Here is a 19265-nt window from a genome sequence, read left to right on the forward strand (position 1 = left end):
TGTATTAGACCTGATCCTTTGTTTAGTTATAAATTTGTCATTTATGCTGACATAAAAAAAACTTTTTATTTTGGTACAGTTTGCAAGGTAACATTTCAGTAAAAGCAGTGAAAAAAGAAGTGGAAAAGAAATTACGCCATTTGCTTGCAGACTTGCCATTGCCACCTGAGTTTCCTGAAGGAGATGATATATCTCAAAGCCCTGAAGAGAAAAAGATTCTAGTACAATCAAATAATAAAAAGAGACCAAAGTATGTGCATTTATTTTTATTTTTATATATATACGTATGCGTGTGTGTGTGTGTGTGTGTGTGTGTGTGTGTGTGTGTATAGGATGTCTGTATATAGAGAGAGGGGGGAGAGAGATCATAATTAATAATATAAAATAAATAATAAATACAAACATTTTAACTACTTGTTTCAGTCATTGGGTATTAGGGGAATTGATACTATAGTATTCGATTAAAATTGCTTTTAGTGTTTTGTGCATGAACAAGTAGAAGAGTTAGATTTTAAATTATTAATGGCCTTGTATGTTTTTCAGTAGATAAATTTTCTATAGTCTCCTCATTTTTGTCTTGTATCCAGAATTATAGTTTTTGGGCAGAAATACTCCAATCCATAGATACATCATAATGTAGTGCTTCGAATGGTAAAATAAGATTATTTCATTATTATTCTGTCTTACATGTTAATTGCAGGTTGTGAAATAAAGTAATATAAGAACAGAATAAAAAAAATAGTTGTATTTAAATGTTTCTGGTTGGTATTCCAGATCATTCAATTTCTCTATTTTACCAATTTAAAAAAACTTATTTTGTTTGAACTGTAGAAATAGGCAATCTTCACAGTATGCTATAATCTGCTTTTGAAAAACCAGTCATTGAAAAAACAAGGTTTTGTGGGAAACATGAAACCTCAAAGCAGCCAGTTGTGATGAAAATAGTTGTATAAGATTTGTACTAGAGCATTACAAGGATGATATAAAATATATAAAAATGCTAATTCACTGTATGAGTGACTGATATTTAAAAAAATAATTTAATATGTAGTGGCATATTTATAGAGAGAAATGTACAGAGAAGTATATTTTTAGACAAAAATGTAAACATATTCTGATAGAATAAAACCTTATTAATTGTTTGGTTAGGATATGTGGACCACGTCATGGTGAAACAAAGCAGAAAGAAATTGACTGGGGGAAACGTTGTGTAGATAAGTTTGATATCATTGGCATTATTGGAGAAGGCACATATGGGCAAGTTTACAAAGCAAGGGATAAAGATACAGGTAAGTTTAAAAGTATGATTCACAACTAAAATACTGTTATAAGTAATTGTTGCAGTTTCTATTAGTACCAGGTCAAAATGCAATAGTCCTTGACTAATTACTGTAATTGACCCCCAAATTTCTGTTGCTAAACAAGAGAGTTATTAAGTGAATTTTATCTCATATTACGACCTTTCTTTTTACAGTGGTTAGATGAATCACTGCATTTGTTAAATTAATAACATGTTTATTAATTGAATCTAATATCCGCAGTTGACTTTGTTGTCAGAAGTCCGCAAAGCCATGATAAATATAAATTAGTTGTCAAGTGTCTAAATTTTGATCATATGACTATGGGGATGCTGCAATGCTTATAAGTGTACAGTCATAAGTCAGTTTTATTCAGTGCTGCTGTAACTTTGAACGGTCACTAAGTGGATTTGTAAATCGAGGACTGTTTATATTCTTTAACATAGGTGTTTGGAGAACTCATATTAATGATTTTATGGTTTCTTCATGTGTTCCGTTTTCTGTTGAGAAGAGAAATTCATATATATAGTAGGAGATATTAAGAGCATTTATGCTATCAAAAAGCTGAGACAATTGGTTTAACAAGTCATATACCCCATAAAAATGAACATAGTCTGGAACTATGGTTCAGGTATGTATGGAGACATGAAAGAAGACATGAAAATTGACTTAAGATGTGTTAATTTCACTCAATTAACTATTCAGTGCTAACTCCTGGCATTTTTCTGGACTATAGGTAGTGCTCAACTTAAAGCTATTTATTTACTGACTGTTCAAAGTTATAACAGCACTGAAAACAAGTTTTTTTTTTTGTACAACTGTTGATCCCTTAGTCTGGGATCAAAATTTTGGTTCTTGGCAACTGGCATGTATTTATGACAATTGCCTTGTCTTGGAGCCATGTGATCACCACTGGTAACCTCAGCTGGCTTCCAACAAGCAAAATCATTGGTGGAAGCCAGATTCCCTTAATGACTGCACGAATTTGCTTAACAACTGTGGCAAAAAATGTACATAAAGCATAACTCACTTAACAACTGCCATGCTTAGTAATGGAAATGTAGAGTTCAATTGGAGTCGTGAGTTGAAGACTACCTGTAGTTTTGGCAGTTTATTTGACAAAATTTTGGAAGGGATTTGGCATTGTCTTTCCTCAGGCTGAGAAAGAGTGACTCGCCTAAGATCACCCAAGTGACATGTTTAAACTAAGATTAGAACTCATAGCTTCTGATTCCTCGTCATTTGACTTAATTATTATAAGTTGTCTATCCAGTCTTTTAAAGTTAAGTCAATCTTGATTAATTGACAGAATACTTGATTTGCTGAATCAAATGAAAGTCCTTGACAAACTTTACATTTTGATAAATATAGAGCTTGTAGCAATTTTTAATTAAAAGTACTATAAGTTATTAGTTGCCACAAAGTAGTTTTTTCTCTTTCTATATTCTATTCTATATTTTTATAATATAAAATTGTTTTCTGGATATGTCAGTATTTAAGTTTTTGCTTGACTAATATTTTCCCAGGGGAAATGGTGGCATTAAAGAAAGTACGGTTGGATAATGAAAAAGAAGGTTTTCCTATTACAGCTATTAGAGAAATAAAGATTCTTCGACAACTAAATCATCCAAGTATAATCAACATGAAAGAAATAGTGACAGATAAGGAAGATGCTTTAGATTTCAAGAAAGATAAAGGTATGTTGATAAGCATTATTTTGTCACTACGTAATTGTAAAGTAATTTATAATTGTTTCTGGGAAAAAGACAGCTGATTTAAAAAACATGGCATGTATTGAATTGTATTGTTTCCATTCTTGAATATAAAAGTAATATGTTTAACATTCTGTAAGCCACTTCGAGTCGCCATGGGCTGATAAGCGGCAACATAAATTCAATAAATAAATAATAATGCTTTGAACTTTTGCCTGCATTAATTCTGCCTTGCCATCATGCTAGAACCTGGGAGACCATGAATTCTGTTCCACTTAGGCATGCAGACTGCCTAGATAACTTTGGTCAGTCAGTCTCTTTCAATCCACCATATAAGATTGTTAAGGAGAAAATAGGATGATAAAGGAGTATTAGATATGTTCACTGCTTTGAGTTATTTATAAAAAAAAGAAGGGGGGGATAAAATAAAGCTCCCTAGTTTCTTTCCATTTTGTTGGTTCTATTTATTATAATATGTTTTACAGGAAGTCCTTGACTTATGAGGAGTTACTTAGCCACCTTTCAAAGTTATGATATATACCCCCTACCTCTGAAATTATGTCAAGCTTTGAAGTTAAAGCTGCTGCAGTGCCTTTAGGTTCAGTTGTCCTTACCACCAATTGCAAGGATGATGTAGTAGCCCCTCCATCTGTGTCCGCCCTATTCTGCCTTGCTGGGTTTCCACAAACTTTGGGTCTGCTTTCCACCCACTGGGTTCCCTGCCTTCTTTCAGTGATCATTGATTTACCTTTCAAAGATCTCCAGAGCTTGTGTTAGGGGGCCCTCAGCTTCCCTGGACTCTACAGCTGTATTCTGGAAACAGCTACCAGTTTTGGAGTGGCTGTAAGGAATTTGTTGCTCTAAAAAGTGCACTTGTTTCCAGATTGAAACCATGCAGCCTAGGAACAGATCAATCTACTCTTTTCCTGAGAACCTCTGGGTATTTTTGAAGCATTCCAGAGAAGCATTCACGTTAGAAAAATAGAGTAAACTGAACAGAGTGGTCTTTTTTGCTTTCCTAATGTGAGCTCCGGAGCTTTCCAAAGCATTCTGTTGACACATTAGTGTGGCACAGCAGACAGCAAATGGAGCAGTGCAGTATAAGCTCCAGAGCTTCTCCAGTGTGGCAGCGATAAAATCCAGGCATGGGTTAACTCTTGTCTTGTAGCTCTTTAGACTGAGTCAGAAAAACTGAGGACACGCTTCCCTGTCAATGTTCCTCAGTTTTGACTCAGTCTAATGCTTAATTAGACGTGTTTGTTGAAGTTTCCTAAATTAACATTTAGACAGAGTTTCTTCTTTGCCTGGATTCTACCTCGACTGTCAGGCTGCTGGATCGGAAAGGCAGGAAGGTCCAATCCCAGCCTTGACAGTTGACAGTGTAAAGAGCCATTGACCCAAGCCCACTGTCACTGGCCTCCATTTTGCGCCAGAAGGCACATCGGCTGCTACTGTAACTGTCAAATGTGAAGGGCCATTGGCTTGACCCCGCTGACAGCCGGCACCATTTTGAGAATAGATCGTCAGTTGGAGCACTGTCTAGCATGAAGGGCCGTTGGCTCGAGCCAGCTAAACAGTTGGCACCTCACTCTTGGTGGAAATTGTCCAACATGAAGAGCTATTAGCTCGAGCCCGCACACAGCAGAGGACTTCAGATGCTCACTTGACCGCCTGCCCCTTGGGGAAGCGCAGTTTCAGAGTGACGAGCACTTTGGCACGTTGCCACTGCCAGATGGCCACAGGAAGCAGTTTGAAGGCAGGCAGTTGGATCTTTGTCAGCACAGGAATGAAAGCGAGCCTCTGACAGCTGCTGATCTTTGGGACCCGCAAAGGTGATCTGCGGCTTCTGTGCTCTCAATGAGCAGATGGGTGAGCTTCCCCTGGTCTAACCGGCACAGCCACCACTACAGGCTGCCATAGAACAGGTTAAGACTGCTACAGCTCCCAAGTTTTGCGTTTGAGAGCCCCTGCCTGCACTCAGGAGCAGTCTAACCTGAGCACAAAAACAGCCCAACCAAAGCAGCAGGACTCCTTCGAGAGCATGCACACCTTGTAAACCGGGGGCTAAGATGGCAGCTCCAATGCCTGTTAACGACCCCATGAATGCGGCTGCTGGGAAGCATCAGACTGACAGTGCTGGTTCTCAGAGTTCCAGAAGTAATTCTTCAAAGTCTGAATGAGCAGTTAAAGGAGCTGCAGCTAAACTTAAGGCCAAGACTATCTCTCCAAGGCTAAGGAGGACACATGAATGCATCAGAGGGCTTTAGAAAAACAAGTGGCCAAAGGGATTAGAGAAGCAGAGAGGCAAAGGCAACGTAGCCCCTGAGGGAGTGAGATCCTATTTTCCCGCCCCTTTTCTGTGCAACCTTTTGAGCTCTCAAATGAGCACACTCAAATTGACAAATCAAGCTCCCAGGTCTGGCCACCAGATAGAACTGGAGAACTTGGCTTAGGTCCTATGACATCTCTTGGCCCTACAACTGGCTAAATTCTTCCCTCAGAACTACTGTCACCCTTAGATCATCGGAGGCTACATTTACCCCCACCGCAGTGGGGCTCTGCCCAGGGGAGGCATATGACCCTGGAATGCCTCAGGATGTGCAAAGGTGGATTTCTGAGGCTGTCAAGCAGCCTTTGCGGCTGGCATCCAACAAAGTCGGCATGCAACATCGGTGGTGTCTGAGTTTTCCCCTATTCAGGGGCAATATCAGTCACTTCAGGAGCCACAAGACCTCTCGTCCTTACAGGGGCCCAGTCTCTTCTAGACAGTCAATCATCTAGTTCAGAGGAAGAAGACCAGATCAAGCATGAGTTGTCAGAGGATGACAGGATTGCCCCTGAAAAGCCGACCTTCAAATGCCACATGTATTTAAGTCCTTCCTTTTTAAGGCCAAAGGTTCGGCCTTTGGACATGGAACTTCTGGACGCATCCCTGGGAATAGCTGAACCCAGTGACTTGCTCTTTTCTGAGCCTATAGCAGAGGCAGAAGTGATTCCACCACCCAAGGGTATTTTTGAACATGGTCCAGCGTCAGTTGGACTCATCAGGGGCTTATTCAACCCCCATGGCATTTGATAAAATTTTTTACAACATTACCCCAGCTCTTGCTGAAGCACTACAGATTCCTGAAGTGGACAAGCCGGTGATGGCACTAGCATCTTCCTCTGACACACTTAATGATGCTGAAGATGTCCTGAAGGCAGACGATAGGAAGGCAGAGCAGATACTTTGCAAGGCCCACTAGATGGCTGCCTGGGCAGTGAAGACTGCTGCAGTTGCTCCTTTTTTTACCAGGGCCTCATTTGGCTACACCAGCTGCACGAGAGAGTGCCTGCTAGTGATATCCAGACACACTAAGACTTTAACAAGATGGTTGCAGCCACAGAGTTCACCGCATGTGGACAAGAGCCACCTGAGCCCGACCATTTGACTGCTGCACCTGGAGGCGATCGTAGATACCTCAGCGGGTGAGGTTTTTGTATCACCAGAGCGCCTGGCTGACATCAAAGCCATGGTGAATTGAATACATGTGGACAGAATGGTTTCTCTTGCCCTGCTCTCCCAGCTCCTGAGCAAAATGATTTCTTGCATCTTGATCATTCCTTGGGCCATCTCCAGGCCAGATCCTTGCAGTGGTTTCTGCTCCCCTATCAAAGGTTTGTTCTAACTAAGGCTTACTGAGATACTAACAAGCACATATTAGCTCCAGAACCCTTTTTTCTTTATTTCAATGGTGTCCGATGCCTTGATTCTATCACTGCCACACTGGAGAAGGGGCATAGGTCTTAGCTGATATGCTCCTTCTTAGGGTGTGGCAATAGAATCCAGCCCCACCCAGGAGACCGTCTGGTCCTGAGTACAGGTATGGGCACAGTTGATCTGTCACATTGGTACGGCATCATCGAAATTGGTGAATGTTGACAGGAAAGCATGTCCTCATTTTTGGGGACTCAAAGAGCTACGAGACGAGTTAACCCATGCCAGGATTCTATCACCACACCCTGAGAAGGAGCATATTAGGTAAGACCAATGCCCCTTTTCAGAGCACTCTGAATATTGTGTTAGGCAAGCAGAGCAAATGGGTAGAGGGGTGGGGTGGAAGGGATGGGGCCTGGTGGGATGGGAAGGAACACCAAGGTCTATGGGACTAAGTGGTGGTGGGGCAAAAATCAGGCCTAAGGCCTACATAATCCTTGAGTGGTAGGAAGTGGAGCACAAGATGCCTTGAGTTTGGGAGAAGCCTAAGGGGGCCTGGAACAGGTACGCCTAGTCTTGTGCTAGGACTTCCAGAAGCTTCCTTATCCTTGAGGAACTCATGTTCTGCTTAATGACCTGTGCAGTTACTTAATTACTACATTGGGAAGAGCAGATGTGGAGGCCATTAAGCAAGACAATCACATGGTCACTTTGCTTACTTAGCATTATGACTTGAAGTTGTAACAGGCAGTTTCCATTACGATCGTGAGTGGAGGACTAGCTGTATTGAAATATTTTTAGCATACTATGCCGACTGGTAAAGGTATTTTAAGAAAAGAAAAAGAATCACAAATACCACAAAGCTCCCAAAATAAAATTTATAATAATAATTCATAGTACAAGAAAATGACAAAAAAATATCAGGTTAATACATGATAGTAAAAGTTGATATATAAAGAAAAATGATGAATTCATAATGCATAAGGTATTTTTGCTGCAGTAAAATGTGCTTGCTTTATTATTTTAAATAGAGAAATAATTACTAACATATATCAATACAGGATTAGGAGCAATTCTATTTGGGTTTTTCTTTCTACATAAAGTTATGAATGGCAAGATCTTGCACTCTTATACTATAATTCAGTAAATGCAAGGAAAAGATTAGTGACATGTACAATGATACAGTTTTTGTTCTTTATCTTGTGCATGGCTGCCAATTGTTTGTTGACTTAAATTGATATTAAAATATTTCTGGACTGCTTCATAACATGAAAGAAACTATGGAATTAAATAAATGTCATGATTCTGCCCTAATTGGGGTTCTTATTATTATTCTGCTTAACTGTGACTCACCTTAGGAGTATAGGAATGCAGTAACAATGATATGGAAACAAATTCTGGCTTGTGAGTGATTGTGCTATTTGTGCTATTATTGCAGTGCTAGGATTTTTAACTGGCTGGCAAAATGGCTAGATTAGATTGCAAGACTAATAAATGGCCATGTTAGAATTAACCATATAACTGAAGATATAATGGTAAGCTTAATGGATGTCATTTTTACATTGTTGCTTTTTACTGTATAGATTTGTTTTTCTGATGTAATCAAGAAGTAGGTTAAACAGTTCTTTTATACTAGGTTTATAAACTAGCTTGGGATAAACTTTAGCAGAACTAATTTAAAAATATGGAATGGCAAACCACTTTTGTACTGTTGTTGAAAAAACTATGTGGAACGTCCCTCTAATCGTATTTAATTGACAATTTCCCTTTATCTCTCACAATAGATTTCCAAAGGGAAATTTCCAAAGGGAAGTTTGACTTTAAAAGTTTACCCCAGAGAAGAAGTAGATACAGAAGACAATCAATACAGATAATCAAATATATTTTCTGTATAGTACTTATCAGCAAATTTGCAATCTTACTGATTTTGGAGTAAAAAAAACCCTTCATCTTCTGATGTAGAAATTATTAAATAAGTTTGGTGGGCAGCTCAAGAAAAAGTATATTGAAAAATGCATAAGTGGTTTAAGTGATTCAATTTAACTTACTTGTTCAGTGTAAATAAACAATCTAAGGAACTTAGAAAATAAAAAAAAATAAAACAACCATTTGCCAGATAGATTAATAACTGACTGACCAACTGCACTCAACATACAGTCCTTAATGCATCTGCATGCACTGAGGTATCTCAAGGTTCTGTCTTACGCAGTACTCTTCAATATCTTCGTAAATGATTTTGTGAGGGGATGAAGGGGAACTCATTACATTTTTGCAGATGACGCCAGGCTGGCAGGAATAGCTAACACTCCACAAGCAAAGCTCAATATACAGACAGATCTTGACAGACTTGAATACTTAGTCCTATCTAACAAAATGAAATTCAGTGGTGAGTAAAGTTAAGATTCTACACAGGTGGATTTGATTTAAATCAAGTCAATTTAAATCATCATTTAAATCACTAGTAAAAAGACTTTATTTAAATCAGCTCAATTTTTAAAGAGCAACTGTCATCTCTGTCCCTCAATGGCTCTTCCTCTGACTCGCCGACAGTCCTAATATTGCAGAATATAAGCATGTTACATAACTAAGCTCCATTTCATGCTGAATAAACTAAATTATTAATGTATCTTAAATAGAAAATTATATTTAGATAGATTTTTACTCCAAAACATTTTATTAAAATAAATTTGATAAAAATAAAAAAATAAAAACATCTGATTAAATTTTAAAAATCATCCATTTTTATCCACCCTATTCTCCTACGAGCTGTTCAGAGCATCCAGTAGTGGGAGGTGCTTCAGTCTCTGAGCGTCTAGGCTGGGCTTAATTTCTGGAACGCTCCTTCTCCACGGGACTCCTCCCCAGCGTTCCCCAGTTTTTGGCTCAGCCTCGTGAGGAATAGGCAGTGCTTGTGATTCTTCCTTGGCTGAAACAGGAAAATTCGTTTCTTTACTAGCAGGTTTGAAAATTGATCAGCTTGTCTTTAGGACTCTTTAGTCTCCTAATTGCATTACAATCTCTTGACGTTGGCTCTTTAACATCAGACAGTCAGAGATTGCTTGCATTACAAGGAAGTGCTGTTTCGCGCCCCAAAGAGGAGGGAGGCTTCGGCGCTGCTCCGCACCCCTTCCCCACAACCGCTCTTTCTACCCCTGCCATTTCGACAGCCGCAGACATTCCTTCCACCCTTCCCCGCCATTTAGCCTTATAGGAAGAGCCCTTGAAGGCTACTCCTTCACACGGTGGGAGTTTGCTGCTGGGGAGCATGCCAAAAGGTTAACGGCCAGAGGCCATTTTTTCTTACAAAAACCTCGTGGCCATGCTGACTGTATTTCATTTTGTGCTGTGTGAGGTACTTTCTTTCCCAAGCAGAGGTTTCTCTTTAGGAGCACTTGGGATCGTTATACTCTCGTCTTATTTTTACTACATTCAAGGCTATTCCTACATTTAAATTGTTGACTTAACCCTCACAGCCCAATCAACCCAGCGGCACAACAGCAAGCACCTAGGCCTGTGTCCGCCTGTACAGAGAAGCTGTTGAAGGCCTCTACCTTTATCAACTTGGGCCTTTAGGCGTTCTCAATTTGGCTGTTTGGTTTTTCAACATTTTAGCCTCATGCTATTTAATTGATATTCATATACATATAGCTATATATATTAGTGATTAATAATAATAATAATCATCATCAATTTGGTATAATATTTTAATATCAATAAAATATAATTACTGAGATACGACTCATAGATATTAAAAAAAGGGAGAGAGAAAGGGGGGGAAATAAAAAACATAATCAGGGCAACCGGACTGTTCTTAGATCAGGTCCCTGGGCGTGCCAACCGCCTTCACAGTATTGCATTAAATAACAAGCATACTGTAGTTCCTTCAGTTGAAATGGCAGGCGGTAGCAGCTCTCAGACCTCATCCTTGAAGGTGAAAGCCAAATCTCAGCACAAACCCAAGCAGGCTAAATAGAATTCTAAAGCTTCAGAAAGGGATGCCAACAGGCGCCAAAAAGCATTAGAAAAGCAGATAGATAAGTGCACACGGGAGGCGCACAGGGCCTCACAGGACTTTTCCTTCTCCAGTCCAGGTCCGTCTACCTCTTCCCACCCTCCTCCTCCCCTAGATCTCTCCCTCTCATCCAGGCGCAGCTTGGCTCCCCAAAGCCAACAGGCCAGTTACCTGGAACACTGACCACGCAAAGGGCTCCCGAAGCTACATTCACTCCAATGGCTGCCGGTCTTCAAAAGGATGACACTCTTCCAGAGGAAGCTCCAGAGAGGATGAAGGCCTGGATGGAGCTGGCAATTCGCCCGGGAATCGCAGGTCTCCAACATGCAGTTCTGACCAGGGGACATCCTGTAACCGCTGATTATGATTCCCAATCGCTGAGGTCATTGACCAGGTCAGAGCAACACTATACCCAGGTACATTTACAAGGGGAAGCGCCCCTCCAAGGGCTGACGGAGGAGGAGGAGGAAGTGGATCAAATTGATCAAATGGAATAGATAGAATCGGGATCAATACATGACAGCGAGCCCCTGTCGGAAGCGGACCCCTTAGAAAGGGGTATGTCTGAGGATGAGGGCCTTGGTTCCCGATCAACCTGTATTTACAGGCTTATTCCGCCCACAGCTTTTCATATCTCTCTTGTTTTAAGGCAAAAAACATTGCGTGTCTGAACAAGTCGACCCCTTCTACCACTCCAACTCCTTCAGAAGAGGGACCGGAAGATCTAATTTTCAATCAACCAGAAGTAGAGGCAGATGTGATCCCAGTTCCTCACATGTTTTCGGACCTGGTACAGAAACAGTGGGCGTCTGCAGCGATGTACCCGGCCCCCACTGGATATGATAGGAAATATTTCAATTTGGCCCCTGATTTCTCAAAATTGTTGAATAGTCCTGAGGTAGACGAACCTATAGTGGGATTAGCGCCCTCCCCCATTCCCAGTGAAGCGCTGGAGGCATTAAAGCCGGAGGAAAAACGGGCCGAGCTAGCCCTACACAGGGCCCATCAGTCTGACGCATGGGCCATCAGAGCAGCCACGGCCACCTCCTTTACCCGTTCTTCTCTCAAATGGCTCTGCCTCTTACGGGAACATGTCCCTAATTCCAACATTAGAGTGCACCAAGATATTGCTAAACTTATAGCATCCGCTGAATTCTCAGCTGACGCAACTTATGCTGTCAAGTGTTCAGCCAGGGCCATTTCTTCACATGTCACAGCGCGATGCTTACTATGGTTAAAACATTGGCAAGCAGACTTTAAGCACAAATGCAAGCTGGCTTCATCTCCTATTGTGGGAGACAGATGTTTGGCCCTTCCCTTGATCCACTACTAATTGAAACCTGAAACAAAAAGAAAATTCTACCTTCCTTTTTTCAGAAGTCAGATTCTAGAAACCCTCAATCCTTTCAGAGGGGATCCTTTCGGCCCTTTTACCAGGGACCCTTTTCACCCAGATACTAGAGACCCCCATCATTCAGACCAGGGCAGCAGCCAGACAGGTCCGACTTAGGGGATAGGAGCAGAAGGGGTGGTCAATCCAAGAGATCCTTTTGAGGAGCAAGAAACAGGTCTTTCCAGTGTGCAAGATAACTCCCATTGGCAGATGCCTTAAATTATTCGTGGACCAATGGGACTCAACGTCTGATTCCTGGGTCAGAGACATCAGATTTGGCCTTGCGCTGGAGTTTCAGTCCACTCCCCCAGATTTTTTCTTGTCATGCCCTCTCTCCAGAGGTCCGGTTAAACGTAATCTCATGGAAACAACTATCCAACATCTATTGGACATATGAGCCATCCAACCAGTAGCTACCAACCAACCAGGATGGGGTTTCTATTCACATCTTTTTGTTGTTCCCAAAAGTTCGGGGGCAGAGAGCAATATTAGATCTGAAAGCGTCTCAGCCATTTCTTACTATATCGCAAGTTTAAAATGCACAGCCTGCAATCTATCTTACTTGGCATCAGAAAAGGTGACGTCCTTACATCTATAGATCTGACGGAGGCGTACCTACATATTGCTATTCGGCCTTCCCACTATAAATCTCTGAGATTCTGTTATAATAACCACCATTTTGAATATGTGGCCCTTCCTTTCGGACTAGCTTCTGCCCCCAGGACCTTCACAAAAGTTCTTGCAGCTCTAGCTGCTCATCTCTGTGATATCCCTGTACGACTCCAGTGTTACCTTGATGACATCTTAATTTTGTCATCTTCCAATCATCAAGCAGTCAGAGATACTCAGAACACATTACAATCCCTACAACAACACGGGTTCTCAATAAATTGGAAAAAGAGTCATTTAACACCATCAACTTGGTTAATCCATCTGGGGGCAGTCATCGATACGGTGGAAGGCAAAGTTTACCTGTCACCAGATAGACTAAATAGCATTCAGCAATTAGTTGAGGAGATCAGGGGTCTTAAGAGGGTGTCCCTAGCTGAACTATCAAAATTGTTAGGCAAGATGATCTCATGTATATCTATCATCCCTTGGGCCCGGCTCCACACTAGATCCCTCCAGTGATTCCTGCTTCCGTACCAGCTCTCCAGCCAAAGCAGCTCCAAATATAAGGTCAAGGTACCGTCAAAGGTCCTCATATCTCTTCTCTGGTGGACCAGACCAGTCATCAACAGAGGCTGCCTCTTCAAAGAGCCACACCTCACCACCGATGCCAGCCTGTTTGGATGGGGAGCTCACATTCAATCGCTCACAACCCAAGGCCGCTGGTCCACCATAGAACAGTTGTGCAGCATAAACTGGCTGGAGCTTCGAGCAGTATACCTGCTCTGCAGCTTCCTTCCACAGGCACACAATCAACACATACTAATATTGACCGACAATGTAACAGCCAAAGCTCACATAAACAAATGGGGGCACACAGTCGAAACACCTCATGCGGGAAGCGGAGCGCTTGTGTCGTTGGGCGGAGAGCAACTTACTTTCCATCAGAGCAGAACACATTTCAGGCCTGTTGAATACACAGGCAGACTGGCTAAGCAGGGCCATGATCGATCAATCGGAGTGGCGCCTCTATCTGACCCTGTTTCAAGAGGTGGTCAGGAGATTTGGGCAGCTGGTGGTAGATTTGTTCGCTTCCCCCCTCAACTCTCAGCTCCCCAGATTCATTTCCAGGTACCCCTCGCAAGGAGCGGAGAAATTCAATGCGCTCTGCTGCCATTGGCCACAGGGTCTTCTGTACGCATTCCCAACACTTCCTCTGATCCCCAAGGTCATCCAAAAGCTGCTGGACGAGAGGGCAGAGCTGATGCTAATAGCTCCTTACTGGCCCAGACGGCTATGGTTTGCAGACCTCCACAGTCTATCCTTATCAACACCATGGAGAATTCCGTCGGACAGGGTTTTACTAAACCAGGGACCCCTTCAACATCTGGACCTTCAATGGTTGCACCTGACTTCTGGAGGTTCAGTGGAGACGTTTGAAGAGCGAACAGTTTTCTGACAGTTATCGCCACCATCCAAGCTGCCAGACGCCCCTCAACGACTCGCATCTACAATGCCACGTGGTCCAGTTTCTGCAAATAGTGTATTAAGTCTCAAACTGATCCCATCTATCCAATAGTGGCTCAAATCCTAGAGTTTCTACAAGAGGCCTTGACAAGGGATTATCACCTAATACATTGAAAAGGCAGGCGGCGTCCTTGGCATCGGTTTTTCTTTTCTGAGGGTCTACTATCTCTTTCTCATCACCCATGCATATGGAGCTTCCTTCGAGGAGCCACAAATTTACACCCGCCAGCGGTTCACCATTATCCCACTTGGGACCTTAACAAGGTCTTGTTGCACTCACTAAGTACCCTTTCAAACCCTTGAAATCGTCAAGTCTCCAATTTCTGACATATAAAATAGTTTTCCTTGTAGCAATCACTTCAGCTATGTATTTCGGAACTGGCAGCTTTGTCAATCATAAAAGACCTTTGTGTCTTCCATTCTGACCAGGTGGTCCTTTGTCCTGATCCTACATTTATACCCAAAATTCGGCATTTCACAGGGCACAAGAGCTGATACTTCCTAACTTTTGTCCCAGGCCATCTCAAAGGTTGGAACTACAATGGCATCGGCTTGATGTGAGGCGAGCATTGTGAATATATATTCACCGCACAGCGACTTTCAGGAAAACGGAAGCTTCATTTGTGTCGTTTCAGCCAAACGTTCAGGGATGCAAGGTCTCTTCTTCCACAGTAGGCCATTGGCTACAGGTTGCGATAGCGAAAACGTATCAGACTCAATCACTACAGGTGACCAGGGGTATAACAGCTCATTCAACAAGGAGCGCAGCAACATTGGCAGCATGGGCCACGCAGGCACCGATAACTGATATTTGTCGAGCTGCAACCTTCATTAGGCATTATAAAATAGATGTGATTGCATCCGCTGAGGCCTCCTTTGGCAGAAGAGTTCTACAACAGGTCCACGGGGACCAGGAGGGAATTCCAAGCCAGATGGAGTCCCTCCCATAGGACAGGCCAAGCTTTGATACGTCCCACTACTGGATGCTCTGAACAGCTCATAGGAGAAAGGGCATTGGTACTTACCTGATCCGCCCGTTCTCTTTGAGCTGTGAAGAGCATCCAGCCCCACCCCTTTTTCCATCTAGTGGGGTTCCGTTTCGGCCAATGAATTGTTTATAAGGTGTTCAGGGCGAGTGGTGTTTATTCTCTCGTCTTCACCAAAACTGGGGAACGCTGGGGAGGAGTCCCGTGGAGGAAGAGGAGCATTCCAGAAATTAAGCCCAGCCTAGAGGTGCAGAGACTGAAGCACCTCCCACTACTGGATGCTCTTCACAGCTCAAAGAGAACGGGAGTATCAGGTAAGTACCAATGCCCTTTCTACAATTAAGTAAAACCAAATGTACAAATATAGAATAGGTGGTTATCTAGCTCAATAGTAGGAACTGTGAGAAGGATCTAGAGGTTCTAGTAGACAACCACTTTAAATCTCTGCCAGCAGTGTGCTGCACTTGCCAAAAAAGCCAATATAGCCCTAGGCTACATTAACAGAGGGATAAAATCCAGATCATGTGAAATTTAGTGCCACTTATAATGCCTTAGTACAGGGGTTGCCAATGTTTTGGACCTCGGGGACCACCAAACGCATAGTTTTAAATCCCAGGGACCACTAACCTGTTCTCTCGGCGTGGCCTAATTTGTGGGTGTGGCTTGGTGGTCATGTGGCTGGCTGGGCATGGCTTCTATGTAAATATAAATATTTATATAAATATTGATTTTTTTCTAAAAAAAGAGCAACTTTTACTCAAAATCAGGCAAAGCAGGAAGGGAGATTGAGTTGCTCACAGAATCATTCATTAGATCTATCTATCTGCCATTGGCTACCATAAAATTTGCTTGCTGTAAATCTGCACTGAATAATAGAACCTTCAGTCCTAAGGGAGGACTGTGCTTAAAAGCAGAGCTGAAGATCTAAAGACTAGCTAGAAAGCAAGAAATCCAACCATTTCCTGCGTTCTAGGTAATCTAAATCTCCCGGCACAGCAGAACAGCTGATGGTTGGAAAAAGGAAAAATAGCAATTTAGCAGGCAAGTTTGCCGGGTAAGGAATGAATGGGCGGGGAGGGTTCCTGTGGGCCATGTGGGCAGCGCAGACTTGTGTTTCTGCACAGCCTGGATTAATTGCTTTGTGGGGGTGCTCTGGGGGTGAGATTTCTCTGCGGCCCACCAAAATTTTCTCAAACGGTGGGCAACTGCTGCCTTAGTAAGATCTCATCTGGAATATTGCATCCAGTTTTGGTCACCACAATATAAAAAAAGACATTGAGACTCTAAAAAGTGCAAAAAAGAGCAACAAAGATGATTGGGGGCTGGAGGCTAAAATATGAAGAACGTTTGAAGAAATTGGGTATATCTAGTATAGTGAAAAGAAGGACTGGGGTAACATGATAGCGGTGTTTCGCTATTTGAGGAGCTGCCACAAAGAGGGGGCAATTGATCAGAGCAGAACAAGAAACAATGGATGGGAACTAAGCAAGGAGACAACCAACATAGAACTAAGTAGTAGTTTCCTGTCAGCTAAAACAATAAGTTTGCTCCATCACTGGACATTTTTAAGAAGAGATTGGACAGACATTTGTCTGAAACATTATACAGTCTCCTGTGTCAATGGGGGTTGAAAAAACCATTGTCATTTTCCTATTAAAGGCTCTGTGAACATGGAATAGCCTCACTATTATGGCTAATATTTAAAAACAATCCTTTCAATATTCTAGGCCATTTGTTCCGATTTTATAAATGGTTACAGATAGGGTGCTCTCTATTTATCTTGAATATGTAGAGTATCCTCTATTGGATATGTAATGCGTGCTATGGTCCATCCATGTTTAGTACATAATTCAAGTTGTGTGGTAAGATGGATCAATTTACCCTGCCCCATCCCTTAATCTCTCATGAGATTCCCGCTTGTCTATTGCAGTGAGATACTGAAATATATATATTTAATTAAACATGGAAGTAATTGATGTTTGCAATAAACAAAATAAAATTTCCCCTGAAAAATATTAGCATGTTCATTTGAGTGATACCATTATATCAGAGTTTCTCCTTGCAACCATGACTGCTCATTTTTTTCATATTCTCCCTACCCTCAAAAACGTGTTTTTAAACAATTAAAAAACACTCCTTTAAAAAAAAATAAGATAAGAAAGCCATATATAAAATGCCCTTTGTTATAGTTTCTGAAATTAGGTGGAGATATCAGAGGTCAGCAACCAAATTTGGTAGTTCAGCTACTATTTGTTTTTGTTCAGAATAGTGGAATTAAGCATTCAGTAAGTTCAATTAATCCATTTTAGATAAAAGAACAATTTATACCTGAAGATACTTCAGAAATGAAAAACACGAGAGAAAATTTCAGCCATGGTCCTTTAGTGATTTTCCTGTTGTACATCTAACTAACACTCAACTAAAAACAAAAATGAGAGCTAGTTTGGTACAAGGCTAGAAATCAGGAGGTTGTGGGTCTCATCTTAGGTATGAAAAATGGCTGGGAGACTTTAGGCTACTCATTCTTTTTCAGCCCAACTCAATTCACAGGGTGGTTGTTGGGAAAATAGTAGGAGGAAGGAATATTAGGTATGTTGCATCTTGAGTTATTTATAAAAATAATAAAAGGTGGGCTAAAATATTTTTTAAAAGTGCCATCCATAGTCATAATGTTTTGCATCTCTGTGATAAATGAATCCATTAATAAATTTATATGCTATTAAAAGTACATTCCACACATAGTAGATATGAATTCCAGAGTTCCTGAACAGTTTCAAGAGATGTTGAGTGCACAAGAGATAATATACAAACAGCAAATACGTACCTAAGAAAGGAATATATATCAGAACAGTACTGCATTAAAGGCACACACAGTGTTTTATCTATATCTAATTATCCCTGTGTCTAATTTTTTAACATTCTATGCTATAGTTTTCTTGTATGTAAGTAAAAGAATTATTTTGCTGAAGTGAAGCAAAAATATAATCAACTTCTTAATCTCACTATAAAAACGCTTCTCACCTTTTCCATGATGGAAACATAAACACAACAGTATTTATTTAGTTGAACATTCTAATACTATAATTTTAGAGATTTTACCAAAGTATAAATTAAGATTGGAGTGATACACCTTTAGCCTGAAGACTGAAATATTTTTGATTGTTCTTATGAACATTCAAAATGGTTTGAACATTTCTTACATGAATTAAATTGAAATGTCATTCTGTAATTCTTATTGTTTTAAGTAGTAGGTCAGACTTCTGTCCCTGAAATCTTAAGTGGGAACAGTGAATCAGAAAAAAATAAGTATTAAGTGGTGTGATTAATAATATCTATTACAATGGGGATTAAAGTTATATCACAAAAGTTGAATGCGCACTCTAACTTCAAACAAAACATGTATATATATATAGGTGGCAAAAATCTTGTCCAATTCTTTGATCTTTTTCAGTGTAAGAGATGGGAAGTTTGTCTTTTTGAAAAGGCAGAGCAGTCTACATCTATTTTTCTGTTTTGATAATTTGTAGATCTTTTATTATTGTGAAGAATGTTACATTAACTTGCAAATATTCTGGGGCATTGCTGCAATCCTACAATTTGGAAAATTTCACTGAGAGTTATCAATATCGGGGAAAGTGTTCTTTTTTTCTGTTTTCATCTATATGAAGTCCTATATACAATCCTCTTGGAATTAATAGTTCAAGAATGGGTAAATATGGAGAAACTGATGTTTAGTTATTCATTAACAAAGATAATGAATACTTGGCTGGTTTTATTTTAATAGTTCTCTGTATATATAAATGGATGTACCGTATTTCCCCATGTATAAGCCACCCCTTTTTTCCAAAATTTTCAAGCCCAAAAAGTAGGGGGTGGCATATACAAAGCAGGTACACTTTTTATACGTGAAAAATGCATAAAATAATAAAGTAGGAATAAACTGGTTTTCCAGCAGTATGCTATACTTTTTTGTAAAAATTGTACGTGATGATACGATTACGAGTGCGAGTACGCGATAGAAATGCATATGC

General features: G+C 40.9%; 1 protein-coding gene across 2 annotated transcripts in view; it reads left to right on the forward strand.

Annotated features, from left to right (window-relative positions):
* CDK13 (cyclin dependent kinase 13) overlaps positions 1–19265 on the forward strand; it is a 93963-nt gene that overhangs the window by 19188 nt on the left and 55510 nt on the right. For both annotated transcript variants that reach the window (XM_087916317.1, XM_026702264.2), the window contains exons 3-5: positions 80–250; positions 1150–1289; positions 2825–2995. In XM_087916317.1, coding sequence (XP_087772443.1) covers positions 80–250; positions 1150–1289; positions 2825–2995 — 482 coding nt within the window. The remainder of the gene's footprint in view (positions 1–79; positions 251–1149; positions 1290–2824; positions 2996–19265) is intronic.

Source organism: Pseudonaja textilis, chromosome Z (assembly GCF_049901715.1).
Source record: "Pseudonaja textilis isolate UNSWEBS1 chromosome Z, rPseTex1.2, whole genome shotgun sequence".
Taxonomy (NCBI): domain Eukaryota; kingdom Metazoa; phylum Chordata; class Lepidosauria; order Squamata; family Elapidae; genus Pseudonaja; species Pseudonaja textilis.